Below are 20,337 nucleotides of genomic sequence, written 5' to 3'. Positions count from 1 at the left end.
TCACAGCTCCGCCCCGCCTCTCACAGCCCCGCCTCTCACAGCCCCGCCTCCCGAGGCCCCGCCCCTCGCAGCTCCCGGATCCCCTCTCCCGGAGGCGCGGCTGTGGGGCCCCGCGCCTTTTGTGTCGGGACTGGACCGCGGCGCGCGCTCTCCCTACAGCGGCCGCGGGCTGAGGGACGCACGCGCGCGTACTGCCCTCAGCAGGCGAGGGACTCACCCTCAGTCTCGGCCGTCGGGCTGAGCTCGCCCTCCCGCCTCTCCGTCAGCGGACCAGGGGGTCGCCGCCCCGAGTCTCGGGCGGGCGCGCGCGCTCTCAGGACGGCCGGATCCGGCGGCGCTCGCCCCCTCCCCTCCCTTACACTCTCCCCGGCGCAGCGCGCACACGCCGGCCCGGGCACGCGCCCGCCAAGATGGCAGGGGCCGGGGCCCAGCTGTCAGGCGCCGCGGCCGCAGCCCTTTCCCGCAGCTAGCGGCCGGGACGCCCGCCCGGAGAAGATGAGCCTCCGCTGCTCCCCGCAGCCCAGCGAGACGCGGAGCCGCCGCGCCCGGGGCCGGCTCCCCCGCTAACGCCCCGCACCGCGCCCTCGGCCCCGCGCGCCCGCCCCGGCAGCGACAATGAGGTGAGCCGCGCGGGCGTCTCGGCGGGGAAGGAGCACGGCGGGCGGCGTCCAGAGCGGGGCATGGATTCGGGGGAGTCTTGGGGGCGTCGAAAACGGTGGGAGCGCCTGGGGGTGTCGGGGTGGGCGGCGTTCTGGAGGAGCGGGCGGTGCCGGCCTTTGCAGCCTGCGGGAGGCACTTGTAGGGTGTAGGGTGGGGGAGGCCGCCACCCCCGGCAGGTGTGGCCGCGCCCCGGCCGCGTGGTGGCACAAGTTGGCCGAATCTCGGGTCGGTGGCTTCCAGCCACGAGGAGGCCGGCCCGAAGCCCCTTGAGCCTCCGTCTCGCGGGCTCTACCCTTGGGCGACGGCTCCGCTGTGCCGGTGCTCAGTGAAGTGGTGCTTTCCTTCCATCTGGAGCTGCTTACTCCCTTCCTCTCCCCTTTCTCATCCCCTTTCCTTGCTTCTTGCACTGCAGTAAAGTGCACGACCTAAATCGTACCACTCGTTGATTTATCGCCCAGCCGGGGGCCTGCTGGTTATCATCAGGTCAAGAAATAAAACATTACCAGCAGCCAGGCGCCTGAAATTCCCGCTCCAAAGGTAACCCAATCCTGACTTTGGGGGGATAATCACCTCCTTGTCTTTTTTCTCTGTGTAATTTTACCTTCTAAACACATAGCCCAGAAAAATTATAGTGTCACTAGTTTCATTTTGCCTGTTTTGTGCACTTTATATAAATGAAATAATGCAATATACTTTTGTGTCTGTCTTCTTTCACTGGAGATGTTTTTGAAATTCATTTCTTCTGTTGTAACTGTTCATTCTTACTGATCTCTAGTATTTCATTGTATGAATATACCACAATTTATCCATTCCGGTGTTGGTAAATATTTGAATTGTTTCCAACTTTTAGCTATTAATAATAATGATGTTATGACTACTCTTATATGTCTTCTAGTGCATTTTTTCTGTTGGGTATATACCCAGTGGAATTTCTATCTCAAAAGATACGCATATTGTGAAATTTAGTAGATAATACTGTACCAAGTTGCTAAAATATTTGTGCAAATTGTGCAAATTTACACCCTACCAGAGTGTGTGAGTGCTTGTGCTTCACATCCATACCAACACTTGGTGTTGTCAGTCTTAAATTTTAGCCATCCTGGTGAGTATGAAGTGGTGTCCCATTGTGGTTTTGAATTGCAGTTTCTCGCTGACTAATGAGGTCGAATATCTTTTCACGTTTATTTGGTACCCTCTTTTATGAAGTGCCTGTTCAAATGTCTTGCCTAGTTTTCTTTTTGGGTTTACATGCCTTTTTCTTCCTAACTTGTAAGAGTTCTATTTGTAAGTCTATAACATCTTCTAGGAATCTTACCGTTTTGCCTTTCAGATTAAGATCTACAGTCCACTTGGAATTGATTTTTGTATAACTTGTGAAAAAGTGGTCAAATTTTATATTTTTACCAGCACCATTTATTCAGCACTGTTAATCCAAAAGGTCATCTTTTCCCCATAGCTCTGCAGTGGCACCTTTGTCATTTTCCCTTTGGGGTCATTTTCTTTCCACCTGAAAAATACCCTTTAGGATTTCTTTACTGCAGGTCTGCTAGTGACAGATTCTTACAGTGTTTGTTTGCAAATGTCATTTATCCCTCATTTAAAACAAAACAGATTTATTAAGATATAATTCACATACCATAAAATTTACTCACTTAAAGTATGCAGTTCAGAAGTTTTTGGTATTTTCAGTTATGCAACCATTGCCATAATCTAACTTAAGAACATTTTTCTCCATTTTGAAAGGTCTTTTCAGTATTTATAAAATTCTCGGTTTGTTAGTGTTTCCTGTTAGCACTTTAGAGATATCTCATTATCTCTGACTTGGATTGTTTCTGTTGAGAAGTCACTTGTCAGTCCTTCCTTTGAGAGTAGTCAGTCTTTTCCTCAGGCTGCTTTTAAAATGTTTTCTTCATCTTTGGTTTTTAGCAATTTTTCTATGCTGTCTCTTTTATGGAATTTATTTTTTTATTATTTATTTATTTTTTTAGGGCTTCTTGAATCTGTGGCTTCATGTCTTTCATTATTTTGGGACGTCATCAGTCATTAATATTTTAAATATTGCTTCTGCCTCATTCTCTCTCCCCTTCCTTCTGGGACTACAATTATACATGTTAGAACATTTCACTATATCTTCTGTGTTTCTTAACCTTCCTTCTGTATTCTCTGTTTGTCTCTATCCTTCATTCTGGTAATCTTCTCACTTTTTCTCTTCTGCTCTGAATAATCTGCTATTAGATCTATCAATTGAGTTTAATTTCATTTATTATATATTTTGTATTCTTTATTTTTTGTTTGGTTATCATTTTTATAGTTTCCAGGTATCTCCCCAAATTATTAATTTTGTCTTTTATCTCCCTAAATATAGTGTGTATAATTATCTTCAAGTTTGTCTGATTGTGGCAGTATGTGTGAGTTATTTCCAGTATCTGTTTCTGTTGGTTTTCATTCATATTGTCTTATCTTCTCATGTGCCTAGTTGTTGGTTTTTGATTTTTTTGTTTGGTTGGTTTTTTTTGATTGTGTACTGGACATATTTTCAAAATTGTTTGTAGAAATAATTTAAGGCCTAAGGTGATGCTTTTCTTTTCTAGAGATAATCACATTTGCTCTGGCAGGCAGATGGGGCATTACAATCTGGGTCACTTCAATGCTGTTTCAAGGATTGAGATGTTTCTAGGCTGAGCGCAGCCCTTGTGTGAGCCTGCCTGTTCTGTTCACCTTTACTCCTAGTGTTCAGCTCTTCACCAGCACCTTCACTCCCCAACCCAACGCCGGCTTTTAGCATTCCTTTTGGAATTGGCCGACACGCCCAAGAAAAGTAGCTTCAAATACTGAGTTCTCCTTCCTGAGCCTCTGACCTGACATACCTTTCTCCCCCAAACCTGTAAGCAGATATTTATTCTGTTTTTTTCCATCTGCTGTTCTAGTTCTCTTCACCTGGAGGATTGTTCTGGTTTACTTAGTCCATGGTTACTGGAAATAAGAGTCCCTAATGTTTGCCTTTTCAGGGGCAGTTTGAGTCTATTTTCAATTCTGGAGGAGAGTGAAGCTGCCAGGTTTCAGAAGTTGTGGAGGATAATAACACTTATTTTCTTGTGTTCTGTCCCATAACTGTGCTAAGTTGTCTCTGTCAGTAAAAAGCTCTGGAATCAAGATAATTTTAAGAATTAATCTTTAATTCCTCTTAATGTATAATTAATTGAAAAAAATGGTATTTAGTTCAGATCATTACTGTAAAGCAAAGGATTTTAGAAGCAGGTGCTTTCCTCTCTTTTTTCTATATTTCTTTCTTTCTCCTGTCTTGATTTCCTTAATTGTTTATTTGATAAAGATTACCATTTATGTGGTCCTCTTGAATAGAACATTTAATTTTTTGATCAACAATAGTAGGATAGCATTCTCAGGTTTCATTCTTTTGGATCAGATTTTTTAAAAAGACATAGATATAGAAATGAGCGTTCTTAAATTGTTTTTCCAAAATGAGTCACTTAGTTATTCTTTTTTCTTTAAGTCATTTGTTTTTTTACACAGATTTTTTAAAACGCTGCTGACGTGGTTTAACGTGGTTCTCTGTTGCACACTGTTTATAGTTGAACATCTATGCATGTATATTTTCATGGGCCTCAAGTACTTGGCTTTTGCAAGTGGACCTAAATGTGTCAAGGGGGGGTCTATTCATTAATGTCTGTTGTCAACTCATTTGATTTTGGATATTTATAAGCAATTTGGTTCATCTATGAAAAACACTTTCATTTTTGTTCAATCCTGAATTTTTAGAATGGAAAGAACATCATTTTACTTGTTAGATAAATCTCAGGGGAGTGCATAGATGTGACCTATTGATACAGATCTGGAATGTAGTCTCCAAACTCTCCTTTTAAGGAGTGGCTCAGAGAGGCATAGGCTGGAGAGGCATTCAAACAAATACGCTGAACACTTGAGGCACATGTCCACATATTTTAGCAAAAAAGTCCTGTTGAATCAAATTACTCAGACAATTAAGGCCATAGCCTCATGTCTGGTTTTTTCTTTATTTTCTCATCATTGCCTGAATTCTTATTTCCCTTTTTCTAACAGACCTTAGTATATTTTCATATCTTCATTCAGAAATCATTTTTTGAGGGCTTACTATTGCCTGGTACTGGATTATATGGATAAGGAGGTAGAAAGAACCAGACCTCCCTCTCCCTCAAATGCCCATCCCTAAAAAGTTTGCAGAAATTTACTAGATCCCTTCTTTCTGCATCCCTTTTCTACTACAAAACAAAACAAAACACACAGAATGCAACGTATCTCTGTGTACTTTAGTCATTTGTCTGTTGGGAACAGTCTCTTCAGTAAACATTCTCCCAATCTCCCTTTTATCTTTTTAAGATTTGATATGTAGAAGTTTGAAATTTTTGTCATTAAGTCATTTTCGTTGTGATTTTTCCATCATTTCTTACGTTTAGGATAGCATTCTTCTGGAAGATTGGTTAAGCATTAAGTTGTTTTTGTTTCATATATATGAGTATTTAAAAATTCATTCTTTAAATTGCCTGGAATATGAGCTACAGTTCAAAATTACATTTTCTTCAAAATTGCTGATCAGGTACTTGACTGTATCCATAGATATATGACAAATATCAGCCATGTTTTCTAAGTTGAATGGCAGTGCAAACGTCTGGAGCCCCAAATCCTCTGCAGGGTTGCCTGGTTGCAGCTGGTAACATCTGAGTGAGGCTCATCTCCAATCCTCAGAAAGCTTCCCCGCCCCTGTCAGGACCCGCCCTGTGTATGGAAGGCTTGGCCAGACCAGCATCTTGCAGGTCTGGTTATGTGCCAGGGAACTACGTCATCGGGGCCAAGGGCACCCGATCAGTCTTGGAGTTACACAGAATGCAGTGTGATTGCAGGGTACAGTATAAGATACAGCCCTTGTCTATCGCTGTTAGCCTGCACTCACTAACGCATTGGGTCCAAGTGCATTTTGGAACTTAGTGCTGCAGGGGGCAGGGGAGCACGTCTCCTGATGTCTTTAGAGGTCATGTTAGGAAGACCCGCTGTAGGTGCAGTGGGCCTTCTGTGGGTATCTCTCTAGGCTCTTCTGTTGTTCCGTCTACTCGTTTTTAGGCCAATGCCATTGTCATATTTACCTTGTGGACAATGAATTTTAATTTGAGCAACTTCATCCTTTTATTAAAGTAATGTCATTTTGAAATTTACTTATTTGGTAGATTTGTTTGTATCTAGTTATGTAAACAAAAATTTAGACCTAGTTTTATCATTGTACATGAAAATAAATTACATCGGCATTGTTTCACATAAAGATTTCTTCTCTTTGAAGGGAATATGTGTAGTATCCAAGTTTAAACCTGGCAGCAGACGACTATACGCTTGATGACTCCGAGTTCTTGAATGCCTACCGTGTTTCCCTGAAAATAAGCCCTAGCCAGACAATCAGCTCTAATGTATCTTTTGGAGCAAAAATTAATACAAAACCCAGCATATTATATTATATCATATTATATTATATTATATTATAAGGCCCAGTCGTATATTATAGTAAAATAAAACCGGGTCTTATATTAATTTTTGCTCCAAAAGACACATTAGAGCTGATTGTCCAGCTAGGTCTTATTTTTGGAGAAACACAGTACACCAGAAGTGCTATATAATGTGATGGTAACTTAGAGAAGAGCACGTCCCGCTGACGTCAGGGTTATTAGGGGAAGGGCAGTGGTGGTACCTCGTCAAAGGTGGAGTTTTCTCTTTCCGAGCCCAAAAGGAAAGATCCCCTTAGAAATAATTTTCTCTTTAAAAAAATAACATTTTTTTTTTCTGATTTAAATGTGGTATATGTTGAATGTGAAGAATGAAAACACAGAAAGGTATGAAGAAGACAATAAAAACAGCATTGAGGATGTTAACTGAACTTACTGCAGTAATCATTTCACAATATATGTCAGTCAGACCATTATGCCATATTCTTTAAGCTTATACAGTGTCGTATGTCAATTGTGTGTCAATAACAGTGGGAAAAAATAAAAGCCACCACTAAAAAAAAATCTGCATTGATCCTGCTGGTCAGGGATAATCACAGAAAACGTGATATAGTTCCTTTAATTTTTTCATATGTAAGTATAACATTTTCACAAACTTGATATTGTACTGTGCATTTGTATTGGGCTTTTACATTTAACATACATGTATTTCCCCTTTGGTAAATATTTTTTGGAATCATTTTAAATAATTGGACAGTAGTCTATCACGTGGTATCATGGTATACCATAATTTATTTACCAGTACCCCAGTTTTAGGACAGTTAGCTTGTTTTTAGCATTTCATCATTGAAAATGCCACAATGATAAATGTCTGTGTATATAAATCTTAGGGTGCGTCTCTGATTATTTTAATAAGATAAATTAGCAAAATGGTATTATTACTGATACCAAACAATGTAAACATTTTTAAAGCTATTAATACATATTATACGAATGTTAATTTTAAACAAAGAAGAGAGAAAGAGATAAAGTTCATGAAAGGAAGTTTATTTCTGGTCTTAATTTAGAGGTTCCTCCCTCACCCCCCAAAAAAAGCAAAGGAAGGCCTGGGAAGGAATCAGAAGGAAGGAGTGGCACGGCTCCATCTGCTCACCAGTGGAGGGAGCCCTTTCCCTCGAGTCCTCTACAGCTGTGTGTGTGAACATGGACTGTCTTCAAGGCTGTGTGAGAGACATCTTCAACTCCTCGCTCTGGGGTTAGCGTAGCTGTGAATGAAGTTTTTGTTTGTTTCTAAATTTTGAGTTAGGTCACATGTAGCCCCCTGTATTCTAAACAGGTCGGATTTTGGAATCAGGCAGACCTGGATTCTGCCCCAGAGCCACTCCTAACCAGCCAACTGACGTCGAGCGGATTACTTAACCTTCATGAGCCTCCATTTCTCAAACATAAATGAGAAGGTGTGTAAGAGGCTTCCAAAACCAAGCTCTTGTAAGGGAACTTGTCCACTGAGTCTAAAGATACTTGGCAAAATGTGTCTTGAGAGCTTTACAGAAGAGCTTCCCAGGGTTTTGTGAGGATCACATGGGAACCCATAAAAAGTTCTTCCCGTATATGTTCAACAGTGGTTCGTTATCTGCCTTCCCCACCACCATTGATTCTGTCTGTGAGGAAGACAAACCCCGGAAAATGCAGGACGATTCTGATTTCAAATAATCTGCCCTTTTGTCAGATCATTATATAGCCTTTCATCTACCATGTGTGGTAATTTTTAGTTTGGAAGCCACAGTTGCTATTGATGCTTCAATATCTAAAAAAGATTCAGGGACATTCTCTCTAAAAGACACAAAATAGAACTATTGAAATTCGAAAAACAGGGGTATGCTCTTTTAGGGTAGAGATAATTTTACCAGAAAAATTAGATGTGTTACTGCAGCAACACATTTATCTATGGAATTCATGGAAGCCCTGGCAACAAGGGAAACACTAGCCAAGGTGTGTTTCTCGTCCTGTGGTGAGACAGACTCGCCTTTGTAGACCTCTAAAGACATGGTTTCCGAGTATCTTTAGAGACAATGAGCAGCTTCTTATAAGAGCTTGGTTGTGGAAGCCTCTTACACACCCTCCCCAGTCCTTTCCCCCTGTGCTAGCTGTATTTGCCCTGCACCCCTTCCTTACAAGCTTCCGGCACCCTCAAGCGTTACCTGGGACCCGCCCTCCTCTCTGGGCTCTCTTCGAGGAGCTGTCTATTGCTCTGATCTGCTCTTCTCCATTCTCTCGCCCAAAATTCTTAAGCCAAAACAGATCTGATGGACTAATTCATGAGTTGACCAAAGTCTGACTACTTCCTTTTCCTCTTCACCTTGCTAACTTCTTAGCCTTGAAATCTTTGTTTAAATGCTACTTCCTCCAGGCGGCAGTTTTTGTCTCCTGGCCTGGCTAGGGCCCTTCCTGGTTATTTGCCGCTACGGCATCTCATATTTCCTCTTCTGTAGCTCTTTATATTTGTACTTACTTACGTTTTCTTCCTACACTTCCTAAAGGATTGTGCTCTGTGGATCTCTGTGGCATCCCTAGAGCTTAGCACTGCCTGGCACTTGGTACTTGCTGCATAAGTACTGACACTGGCACCAGTACCTAAAATGGACAGTAAATCGTGCCATTCATTCCGCTTGGCATGGGTCCTTCCAGATACGACATTCCAGGCAACCACCCCCAAACGGTTGAAGCTGACATCCAAGATGAAAGCTCTTTCATTACGTGCTTAGTGAATCAGTGCATTCCTGGGGTGACAGCACTTGCGTCTGTTGTTTCCGTACTGCTGCCATGAGACATGATATGTCTGTGGATGTGTGGAGGGATTCATTTTTATGTTATTTCTTTGTAAGGACATTATGCACTATAGCTCTCCATGTCCCGGATGTTCCTTAAACTTCAATGTGCGTAGGAATCACTGTGTATATGGCCTTTCAAAATGCAGGTCCAAGCCCCGCGGCCAAGGAGGGAGGAATGCTTTTTAAAACTCCTTTTTTTCTCTTTTTACTAATAGACTTTATATTTCAGAACAATTTTAGAGTTACCGAAAAATTGAGCAGATAATACACAGTTCCCATACCCCTCCCACGTATACAGTTTCCCCTGCTAAGGTCTTACGTGGTACATTCATGGTACATTCATTGTAGATTTTTTATATTTAATGAACTAATATTGATACATTAGTATTAACTAAAGTCCATAGTTTATTCAGGTTTCCTGTTCTCCCCTAATGTCCTTTTCCTGTTCCAGGATCAGGACACCACACTGCATTTAGTTATTATATCTCCTTAGACTCCGCTGGGCTGTGCTACTTTTTCAGACTTCCCTTACTTTTGATGATTGACTATTTTGAGGAGTACTGGTTAGGTATATTGTAGGATGCCCCACTACTGGAATTTCTACTGGAATTTCTCTTATGTTTTTCTCATGATTAGACTGGGGTTATAAGTTTTAGGGAGGAAGAGCACAGACATAAAGTGCCATTTCATCACATATAAAGCGTAGATGCTACCAGATTTATGATGCTGATGTTGACCTTGATCACCTGGCTGAAGTAATGTTTGTCAGGTTTCATCATTGTCACGTCACTCTTTCATTCCCTTTTTCTTACTGTCCTCTCTTCAAGAAAGTCACGATTCACAGCCCACACTTTGAGAGTAGGGAATTATGCTTCTTCTGATGAGTGTGTTTTAAATTTGAATAATTAAGTATTTATTTTTATGTGTATTAAAAAAATAATGCATCAACTGCGTGGTATTTTAATTGGGTTGCCAACCCGAAAGCTATACCCGAGACAAGGCTCCTGTGAGGGGAGTTTGGGAGGGGATGTGACTTCTGGGAGCAGGAATGAAGGGAGGGGAGTGAAATGGAAGGAGGGAGAGCCAGTATGAGCGTTCATCGTGGATTAGGCTGATATCAGGCGGAGAAAGGGCGAAGCATGTGTCCACTAGCTGCTGTCTTCATGTGACAAAGTTGTGCCAGCACCCACAGGTGTTCACGTGTGGGTACTGAGCGGGCTGCCGTGGCACATCTGGGGCAGAAGCAGAGCCCGTCCTGTGCAGCAGGGATGGGAAGCAGGTGGAAGTCGGGGCAAACTGGTTGCCTCACAGGTGACTGGGATAAGAAACAGGTGAGGCAGGAGGAGCTGAAACGGTACAGAAGTTCTTAATGCAGGTGAGTTTGTGCGTGTTGTTACTGAATGGGAAGTAAACAGGTTTTTCTTCAGTCTTTTCACTCATTGCTTCTTGATTTTCAGTAATATCTCTAAAGTTTTCTACACACCTCGGTTGAATTCACCTATGTTTTTTCTAGTACTTGTATACATAGTTTTTTTTCCTTTTTCTTTGTTTTTTCAAACATTTAAATCTCTGATCCATTTGGAATTATATATATGGTTTGAGGCTGAACCCAATTTTATATTTTTTCTGATTTTTCAGTAATCCTAGTACCAGTTACTAAAATTTCAATTTCTCCCGGTATTTTGAGATGCTGTCTTTTGTCATATTTAATTAATTTAACCTATTTCTGAATTTTCAGTTGTATTCCATTGGTCTGTATTTCTTCATGTGCCAATACCTCACTTTTAGTTAAAGAGGTCCTGTAATATGCTTTAATATTCAATAGGACTGATATTCTTTTATTGTTCTAGTGAGTTGATTTTAAAGAAAAAGATTAGGCAACATAGCACCCATGTTAAACAGACGTAACAGAAATCATGAATGACCAAAGTTTGGGAAATAGTATTTTAACCCAAAGGAAGAAATCCAGGAAGGTATGATTCAGGCATCTAGACGTCCCTCAGGAGAATTCTCATTCGTGAAATGATGCCTGTGGCTTTTGAACTTGAATCCAAGGAGGCAGGAGTGAGACAAGAGATCACGTACAGGCCGTATGACTTTTCAGGATAGGATTGTTAGCACGTCAGGGCCCCCTCTACCTTTAGACACCCTCCCCCCAAATTATTATTGAAACCAGTTTGTTTTGGAGGTTTTTGACCTGTAAAAAAATACTCATTTGTAAAACCATAGAACGTGAGACTCAGAAACTTAGAAATCCTCTAAGTCCAGCGGTTTTCAACCCTTACTGGACATCAGAAACACTTGAAAAGGCCCTCATCCCCGTCATCCCCCCAATGCCGGGGCCCTACCTCAGAGATTGCACGAGTCTGGTGGAGTTGTTTAGTTTAGTTTTGTCTTTTTAAAGTGTCTAGGTCATTGACTGTGCAGCCAGCGCTGAGGACTGCTGAGCTGGTCCTGGGCTCAGGCCCAGGCTGGTTCCCTCAGTACTGTAGCCCTGACACCTCGCGGTGCACCTGGAACGTGCTATGTGCTCAGTTTGCTCAGTCGGGTAGTGAATGTATGGGTCCCTCATTTCGCAGATGAGAAAACGAGACTCCGGAGGTCACTTGCTGGGGCACAGGTAACGGGGTAATAGGGCCATGAAGCTCTGTTTCTTATGTCTCAGTTCTTTTGTTGTTTTCACTCTCCTCCATGTATTTTTGCCCCTTTAGTATGGACAAAGGTAGGCAAGAGCAGTTGTTGCCTTGACTCGTGTGTTGTCCACTTTTGTGACCTTGACCTTAGCTCCCCTCACTCAGTACAGCAAGAACTTGGGAGTGAGCTTTAGACTCTGTGGTGAGGTAACTGGACTGGGCTGAAATTGCAGCCCGTGTTCAGTGTCAGGCAGGTGGGGGCGGTGGGACAGAGGAGCAGGAGGCGAGGGCACAGGGGGCTCACATTTCGTGTGTGTCCGCTGTGCGCCAGGCTTCGAGCCTAGGACTTGATAGCTGCCTCATTCTTTGAGGGGAGCAGAGCTCCACACCCCCAATTCCAGCGATAAACCATGTTACATTGGAATGCGTGATGACATTACTTTTGATTAATGCTTTATCTTAACTGGGATTTTAGGGTTTCCGTTAGTCAACAGTAATTCCAAATCTGTTTTCCCACACCCCAAAGTGCTTCCTCTGGTCTTGATTTGGGTAGTTTCCTGGGAAAGATTCAAATCTCAAAACTGCAAAAGTTGTGGAGAGAAATTAGAAAGAAACTTGAATGAAATTATGAGTGATTTGTGTTAGAAAGTTGCTCTCTGGTTTGGTTTTAAACAAAAGTTGTGTTGGATTTGGGGATTCTGTTTCTGACAGGGGTTTGTGAGTTTATTTGGGCCAGTCCTGCTAAGAACAAGAGAAGGTGCAAAGATGAAAAAGAAAGTCAGGGGCGGCCGGATGGCTCAGTCGGTTGCAGCGTGAGCTCTTACTGATAGGATTGCCGGTTCAATTCCCACATGGGATGGTGGGCTGCGCCCTCCACAACGAGATTGGAGGACACCAACTTGACTTGGAGCTGATGCGTCCTGGAAAAACACAGTGTTCCACAATACTCCCCAATAAAAAAAAATTTTTTTTTTAAAGAAACAGAAAGTCAGTTTGAAGGCAGAGGAGAGCTACACAGCAGACAATGTTTGCAGAGCGGACTTGGGAGAAGGTGGACAGGTGAGCCTGGCATTCGGCGCCGTTTGCACCTTGTCACCTGAGAAGCAGTTGTCACCTGAGAAGATGATTAGAGCTTTAGGCACATTCACGGGACTGGGGAGACAAAGACATGTTCAGAGCCTGCCAAGTGGGGGTTTCCGTAAGGGCGGTGCGAGCCAGAAGTAGAGGGGCCCCCTCAGGAGCTGGAGTACTGCTCTGAATCATCTCAGTATCTGGTTATAGTAAGGGGTCCTGGCGTTGTTTTTACCCCGACCTACCTGCCTGTCAGAGCAAAAGGAAACCCTCTCTGGAGGAGCTTCAGATTGTCTCTGGAGTTTTCACACACAGTCATAAATGATCAGATCTATGAGAAGATAAATCAGAAACATAGAAGAAAGCTTAGACAGTGGGAATAGCCATAATGAACTCATCGGGCTTGGATTTTAAAAGAACTATGAGTAGTGTGTTTTAAGGAAATAAATTGTGTTGCCCCTTTGCTCGCTTACCCCAGCCACCCCAGCTTAGAGGCTGACTCAGACTCCAGACAAGAGTGTTTATAGTTTGTCTGCAGTGGACAAGAGTGAACAAGCGTGTCTGCCACCTGTCCTCGGGTGTATTTGCACGGTTAGAAACATTTTGCTTAATCCCATGGTGGGTAGCTTTGAGGTTGGGACAGGAGAGAAAACGGGAGTGCTGCTCACAGGCTTTTAGACCTTCCGGCTAGAAGAGCCCCTGGAGGTCAGTGCTCTGACCTTTTGCCTTTTATCTCTGAGACAAGTGACCTTGTGATTGGTTAGGCAGTGCTAACACATGTGGATGTCACTTTGCACAATAAAGGTAGGGTTAAATGTTTAATGTAAACATAATTTCAGTAAAAGTGAATACTTTAACACCATTTAAAAAATTTACCACGGTAAATGAATTTTTAAAAGTGATACATCTCTGTATTATAAATACATGATTACTCCTTATTGTCTGTTTTCATGTATCATACCTGCTTAAATTTTTACTTGAAAGATATATATTATCTGCCACATGCAAGACACTGAGGTAAGGGGTGGGGCTACAGACACGAGCCAGAGATGGGCCTTAAGGAGTAGACAGCCCAGAAGGGGAGCACGGGGCATCAGAGATGAAAGGGGCAGGAAAGAGGTATGAACAACACAGTTGTGTGTGTGTGTGTGTGTGTGTGTGCGCGCGCGCAGTGGGCTGGGCTAGGGGATGTTGTCTTCTGTTCTGGTTCTCCCCTGTTGCACTTCTTTGAAATGGTTTATTCTTTCTTCCAGTTGGCTTTTCAGTTGCTTGAAGACCATGGTCTTCAGAAAGTCTTGCCTTATCTTAATTAAATGTCCTCAGTTCTTCCAGTTATTCATGATTTTGAGGGCCGCCTTTCACTGAGCTTTGACCCACTAAAATCCATTACAATTTAAAATTTTAAATTCTCTAACTTTGGCTTGAACATGGAAAGATGTTGAGCCTGGCACATAAATGAAACTCTTTGTACAAAACAGAAACACATCACACCTTGGAGCCTCTGTGCCAATGGACAGATTAATATCAGATGTGTCCACTGGCATTGCTTTCTGTACCAGCTGAGATTTCTAACTGAGCAGCTTTAGGGTACTGTTTATAAACACTTTCCTGAGAAGAAGGAAAATGCTTTTCTCAATTTGTGGCGCTGTGCATGACAGAACTGTAAGCAGCAGAGTGAATCAGATGAAGAAAGAGTCAAATAGAAGAGCATCACTAGAAAGAGAACCAGCTCATCCTTCATGAGAGCAAAGAGTGGGCTGCTTCAGAGTGTCCAAGTCTGGGTGACGAGGCTGCATAACTGCGAGTCACACCGATGGATAATCATTCACCCGATATTTATTGAGTTCACTCTGCTGATTCCTGGGCTATGAGTAGAAGACATGGTTTTCTACACATATAGCTTAGTCCCAAGGAAATAGAGCACAAGTGACCTCAAGTTCAGCATGCCTAAAACTGGACTCGCTACCACTGTATTTATGAGAAGTTGGTTTTTTACAAGGATGCCATTTTTCAGTGAGGAAAATAGCCTTTCAACAAATGCTGGGACAATTGAATATTCACATTCAAAAGAATGAAGTTGGATCCCTATCTCACACCATATAAAAAAGTTAATTCAAGGGGCCGGCCCGGTGGCTCAGGCGGTTAGAGCTCCATGCTCCTAACTCCGAAGGCTGCCGGTTCGATTCCCACATGGGCCAGTGGGCTCTCAACCACAAGGTTGCCAGTTCAATTCCTCAAGTCCCTCAAGGGATGGTGGGCTCCGCCCCCTGCAACTAAGATTGAACACGGCACCTTGAGCTGAACTGCAGCTGAGCTCCCGGATGGCTCAGTTGGTTGGAGTGCATCCTCTCAACCACAAGGTTGCTGGTTCAACTCCCACAAGGGATGGTGGGCTGTGTCCCCTGCAACTAGCAACAGCAACTGGACCTGGAGTTGAGCTGCGCCCGACACAACTAAGACTGAAAGGACAACAAGTTGAAGCTGAACGGCACCCTCCACAACTAAGATTGAAAGGACAACAATTTGACTTGGAAAACAGGCCTGGAAGTACACACTGTTCCCCAATAAAGTCCTGTTCCCCTTCCCCAATAAAATCTTTAAAAAAAAAAAAAAAAGTTAATTCAAAATAGGTTATGAACTTAAGAGCTAAAGTGTTAAATCTTTTATAGGCGAAGACATAAAAGTAAATCTTCATGGCTTTGGTTTAGGCAGTGGTTTCTTAGGAATGATACCTAAATACAAATGATAAAAGAAAACAATAAATTGGATATCATCAAAATTAAAAACTGAGTGCTGCAAACTGTACTGCAAGAAAGTGACAAGACAATTCATAGAATGGGAGAAGATATTTGCAAATCATATATCTGATAAGGGACTTATATCTAGAATATATAAAGAACTCTTATACAACTCAATAATAAAAGACAAATAACCCAATTAAAAAATTGGCACGTGATTTAAATGGACACTTCTCCAAAGAACATGCACAAATGGCCAATAAGCACATGAAAAGGTGCCCAGCTTCATTAGACATGAGGAAATGCAAACCAAAACCAGAATGAGATACCACCTCACACGCTTTGGGATGGCTAGAATAAAAAAGACAGGTAATAACAAATGTTGGTGAGGATGTGGAGAACCTCCACACACTGGACTGGGTAAGTGGCCATGTGGTACAAATGTCTTTGGAACCTCAGACATTGCTGGGAGAATGTAAAAAGCCACTGTGGAAAACAGTTTGGCAGTTCTTCAAAATGTTAAACATAGTTTCCATATGTCTCCCCATTTCCACTCCTAGGCATATGCCTGAGACAAACTGAAACGTACATCCACACAAAACTTACAGTGAATGTTCATAGGAGCAGTGTTCATAATTCCAAACAACAACCCAAAAATCTATGCCTTATGAATGGATAAACAAAATGCGGTATATCCAGACAGTGGAACATTACTAAGCAATAAAAAGGAATGAAGTACCGATATTGACACAACATGGATGAACCTTGAAAACGTTATGCCAAGTGCACAAAACCAATCACAAAAAGACCACGTATTATATGATTCCACTTTTATGAAATGTCCAAAAAAGGCAAATCCATAGAGACAGAAAGTAGACTGGTGGTTGCTGGAGGGAGGGGTGAGAATGGGAGGAGTGGCTGCGAATGGGTATGAGTTTCTTTTGAGGATGATGAAAACGTTCTAAAATTAGATTGCAGTGATGCTCATATCACATTGTGAGCACACTGAAAAAAATCATTGAACTGTATACTTTAAATGGGTGAATTTTATGGAATAGAAATCTGTTTCTCAATAAATCTATTTAAAAAAAAAAAAAAAACTGAACTCACGGCTTTTCTTTTCAGACTTGTCTTCTTCCCGAATCCTCATTCTCAGTGAGAGGCACACTGTGACCCAAAATGGAAACCTGGAGGCTTGATGGAATCATTTAATTTCCTGCCCCCACGTCCAGGTGGACATGTGTCATTAAATTTCTTCCTCCTTAAAATCCCTTTTGTGTGTCCCCTTCTCTCCAGAGCTGGATTTAAGTCAGATCTTCATCATTATTAAAATTCCATAATTACATTTCACTTTTGTACTCCACCTCTTAAAATATTTTCTCTATACTTTGTTAAATTGTTAATACTCAAGTCTGAGTTGATATTCTCCTCCTAAGTGTCTTTGGGATATTTCTGTGTCTTCCTGGATAAAGCTATGACTCCTTAGCGTAGTATGTAAAGTCTTGCGTGAGCTGGCCTCTCTGCCTCTTCAGATTAATTTCCCCTGTTCTCCTTATTATAAGGAACCTACCTTTACATCTTCTTTGCATATGATATTCCTCCTGATTGTAATGCCACATGTCACACGGTCAGCAGCCACACGTAGCCACCGTGGTCGCTGCCGTGTTGGACAGCACCAGTTATAGTCCCATCATTACATCATAAGCACCAACAAATATTTGTTGAACGTTTCAAGCTTTGAGGAAGTTAAGAAGCCAGAAGGGAAGGATAATGTAGATGTTTAGTCATCACAATTCAATTTCTTTCGTCAGCTGTTATTCTTGCCGAAACGGCAGGGTGATGGCGGTCCTGTACGTATTAATCAGCATATAGGGTCGTCCTTTATGTAGTAAAAGTCAGGAGATTGGGGCGTTTTACTGCCACAGTTGGACCTTTGGTATTTGCTCAGTGTCCAATGACCAGGATGCGTGACTTTGATTCTGAGAGAGGAAAGAATTAGGACATGGAAGGTATTGAGAGTGGGGGTGGGAGCGGAGTTGTCAGTGAAGATCCTTTGGAAGTCAGTCATTTGAGGAAGGGGCTGAAGAGAAACTGGGCTTGGATTCCGGGGAGCCTTTCGAGGCCTGGCACTGCCCGAGCTCACGGGTGGTCCTGGTGAATCATTTCCCTCCTCCGAGCCTCGTCACCTTCATCTATTTGTGACAAGAGGCGATTGAACTAAACGATGTCAAGGGCCCTTCCCTTTTGGTAGCCTGTGGTTCTGTTGATCTTTCTGACTCGGGCTGCTGGACATCGAAATTAGGGTAGAACTAAGTCACGTGAGACCATGAACTTAAATGTCTCCTGGTTTTGGTTCTCACATTAAGGAGACCTGATCCTGATGTAAGTAAACGCCAGACTCCACTCCCAGGTGTCAGCCTCTGGCCCTACTGAAGAGCTGAAGGCACAGCTTTATTTTCCCTCCCTCCTCACCTTTTCCAAGGAAAGTACTATCTGTAGTTCTTTCTGTTACCAAGCATGGTTAGCCACACAAGCCTTGACTTGATCAAGTTCACTTAACCTCTTGGCTCCGTACTTTCTCCTCTGTAAAGTGGGGGCAATAACCCCTGCCTTGCCTACCATGACAGCTGATTCTTTGGTCATAGAAGACAATGTGTGAGAAATGCTTTAAGGATTCTGGAAATGTTAGCTGTCTTAAGGTGCTACACACTGGGTGCATGGACGTGCCAGTTGTGTAAGGGTTCAGCTGGTGGCACCCCAGGAAGGTTAGCACTTCCTCTTAACAGTAGAAAGAAGCAGGAGTTCCCATCTTTATCGTTAGGAGAACAAAACTGAAATCACAGCTTCCAGCTTGTGTCAGACGCCGCGCTCAGTGCTGGGCAGTAAGGACAGTGGGCTAAGCTAGACCAGGGTTTCTCGGGAGGCGGTGATCGCAGTCAGATCAAGGGAGACCTTATTTCCAGACAGACAGGCATCAGGCTATTCTGGGAAGGCTCATGAAGGTCAGTAAGTTAGTACTAATTAATAAAATCTGCGTGTTTGTCAGATTTTAAAGGCCACCTAAGTTGAGTTTATTGGAGCCCAGAAGCTATAAAATAAACTGACCCAAAAAACTCTCATAATAATGGTAGTAAGTCTTCCCATTTGTATAGTACCTTATACTATACAGAAAGCTGTCATGTAATTATCACAGCATCCCAAGAGATAGGTGAATATTACGCTCATTTTATAGGAGAGAAAATTGAGGCTCAGAGAAAGAATTTGTCCAGTGTCACAAAGCTTGTCATTGGCAAACCTGGGACCAGGGGAAAGAAAAACTAGCTTTTACTGACTTTTGCTAAATGCAAACTGCTTTCACATTTACTATCTCAATTAATCCATACGATAGTCTTATGAATTGGTACAATCCCATTTCATAGATGAGGAAACTGAAGATCAGAGGTGTTCAAATAAATGGCTCAATGCCAACACCTAGGAAGCGACAGCTGATGTTTAAATCCAGCTGTGTTTGGCTCCCAAACTCAGTACTGCTGCACCGTACAGACGGTCCCTGCCTTACGGTGGTTCGACTTGGATTTTTTGACGTTGCAATGATGCGAAAGTTATACACGTTCAGTAGAAACCATACTTTGAGTTTTGAATTTTGATTTTTCCCAGGCTGTAGATACGCCGTACGGTCCTCTCGCGATGGTGGGGGGCAGCCCCCGGTCACCCGGGGGTCTCGAGGGTAAACAGCCTACGCTTCTCAGTGGATTCATTGTGTTAGGTGATTGTGCCCAGCTGTTGGCTCTGAGCATGTTCAAGGTCAACTAAGCTATTAAATGCATTTTTGACCTATGGTATTTCCAACTTATAATGGGTTTATCTAGCTGTAACCCCATCGTAAGTACAGGAGCGTCTGTATTGCCTCTCAATTCATTTTTTCCTTCATTCATTCAACAAATATTTATTATATGCCTGGTAATGTTTCCGGCCTAGGAGCTCACTCTCGCCAGCTTGCCCTTTCTATGTCTCCTGGGTCTCTAATTTGAGGGCTCACCTATCCATTAACGTTATTAGAATAGAGAGTGTTCATATTGGACACTGTATCCTGGGGAGGTATATATAAAATGGTATGACTGTTTTTATAAAAATTATACCCGTTCATTGTAAAAATTCAGCAATACAGAAAAGTAGAAGAAAATCAAATGCAGAGGACCAGGGCATGCCAGTGCCCTGGATGTAGCAGTTGTTCGCCTCTCAGCTACATACTGCCACACCTTGATGCGCCGATGTACACATATGAAAGCATCATAAGAATGAACAGCTGTGTGGAGTGAGCGGTCCTGAAGTGGCTCTGGGCTGAGCCGCTGCACGGGCCTTATGTCATTCGATTCTCACTGAAACCTGTGAGATAACCACGTTACCGCATGTTACTCCGAAGGAAGCTGGTGCTCAGAACACTGAAGGAATTTGCCCAAGGTCAAGGAGTGGTAAGCTCTCTGAATCTGAAGACCGAGCTTGGAACTGCAAGGCTGTGTTGTACATAATGGTGCCTAAATGAGATGTGCTGGATGTGCTTCTCTGTAACCTGCTTTTTTGTCTGATTTGTAGAGATGTCTAGTATACAATGGTAATTCATAATTTGTAATAATCCTCTAATGTTTTCACTCAGCTGTAGTAATGTCTGAGCAATTAATGTAGGTCTATTTTTATAATGACTCTGTGTGCACTGTGCTTTATTTGACCAATCCCTTGTTGATGGGTGTTTATTTAGTTTATTTCAGACTGGAATCAATGTCTTTGTGGCGTTTTGGTTTTCACTTGTTCTGTGGTTGTTAAGAGCAGACTCTGGAGTCAGGCAGGCTACGTTTGAGTTGATTAGCTCTGCGACTTTTGAACTGCAATCTTGGGGAAATTTTGTGTCTCTGTGCCTCAGGTT

General features: G+C 42.7%; 1 protein-coding gene across 1 annotated transcript in view; it reads left to right on the top strand.

The window, feature by feature from the left end:
- The first annotated feature begins 487 nt into the window (after positions 1–487).
- Positions 488–20,337, top strand: part of EVL (Enah/Vasp-like) — a 141,484-nt gene continuing 121,634 nt past the window's right edge. The window contains exon 1 of the mRNA XM_033108357.1: positions 488–620. Within this exon, the coding sequence (XP_032964248.1) occupies positions 616–620 (5 nt within the window). The 5' untranslated portion in view covers positions 488–615. The remainder of the gene's footprint in view (positions 621–20,337) is intronic.

This window comes from Rhinolophus ferrumequinum, chromosome 6 (genome assembly GCF_004115265.2).
Source record: "Rhinolophus ferrumequinum isolate MPI-CBG mRhiFer1 chromosome 6, mRhiFer1_v1.p, whole genome shotgun sequence".
Lineage (NCBI taxonomy): Eukaryota > Metazoa > Chordata > Mammalia > Chiroptera > Rhinolophidae > Rhinolophus > Rhinolophus ferrumequinum.
Note: the sequence above shows the minus strand (reverse complement) of the source record. Positions and strands in the feature narration are given on the sequence as shown.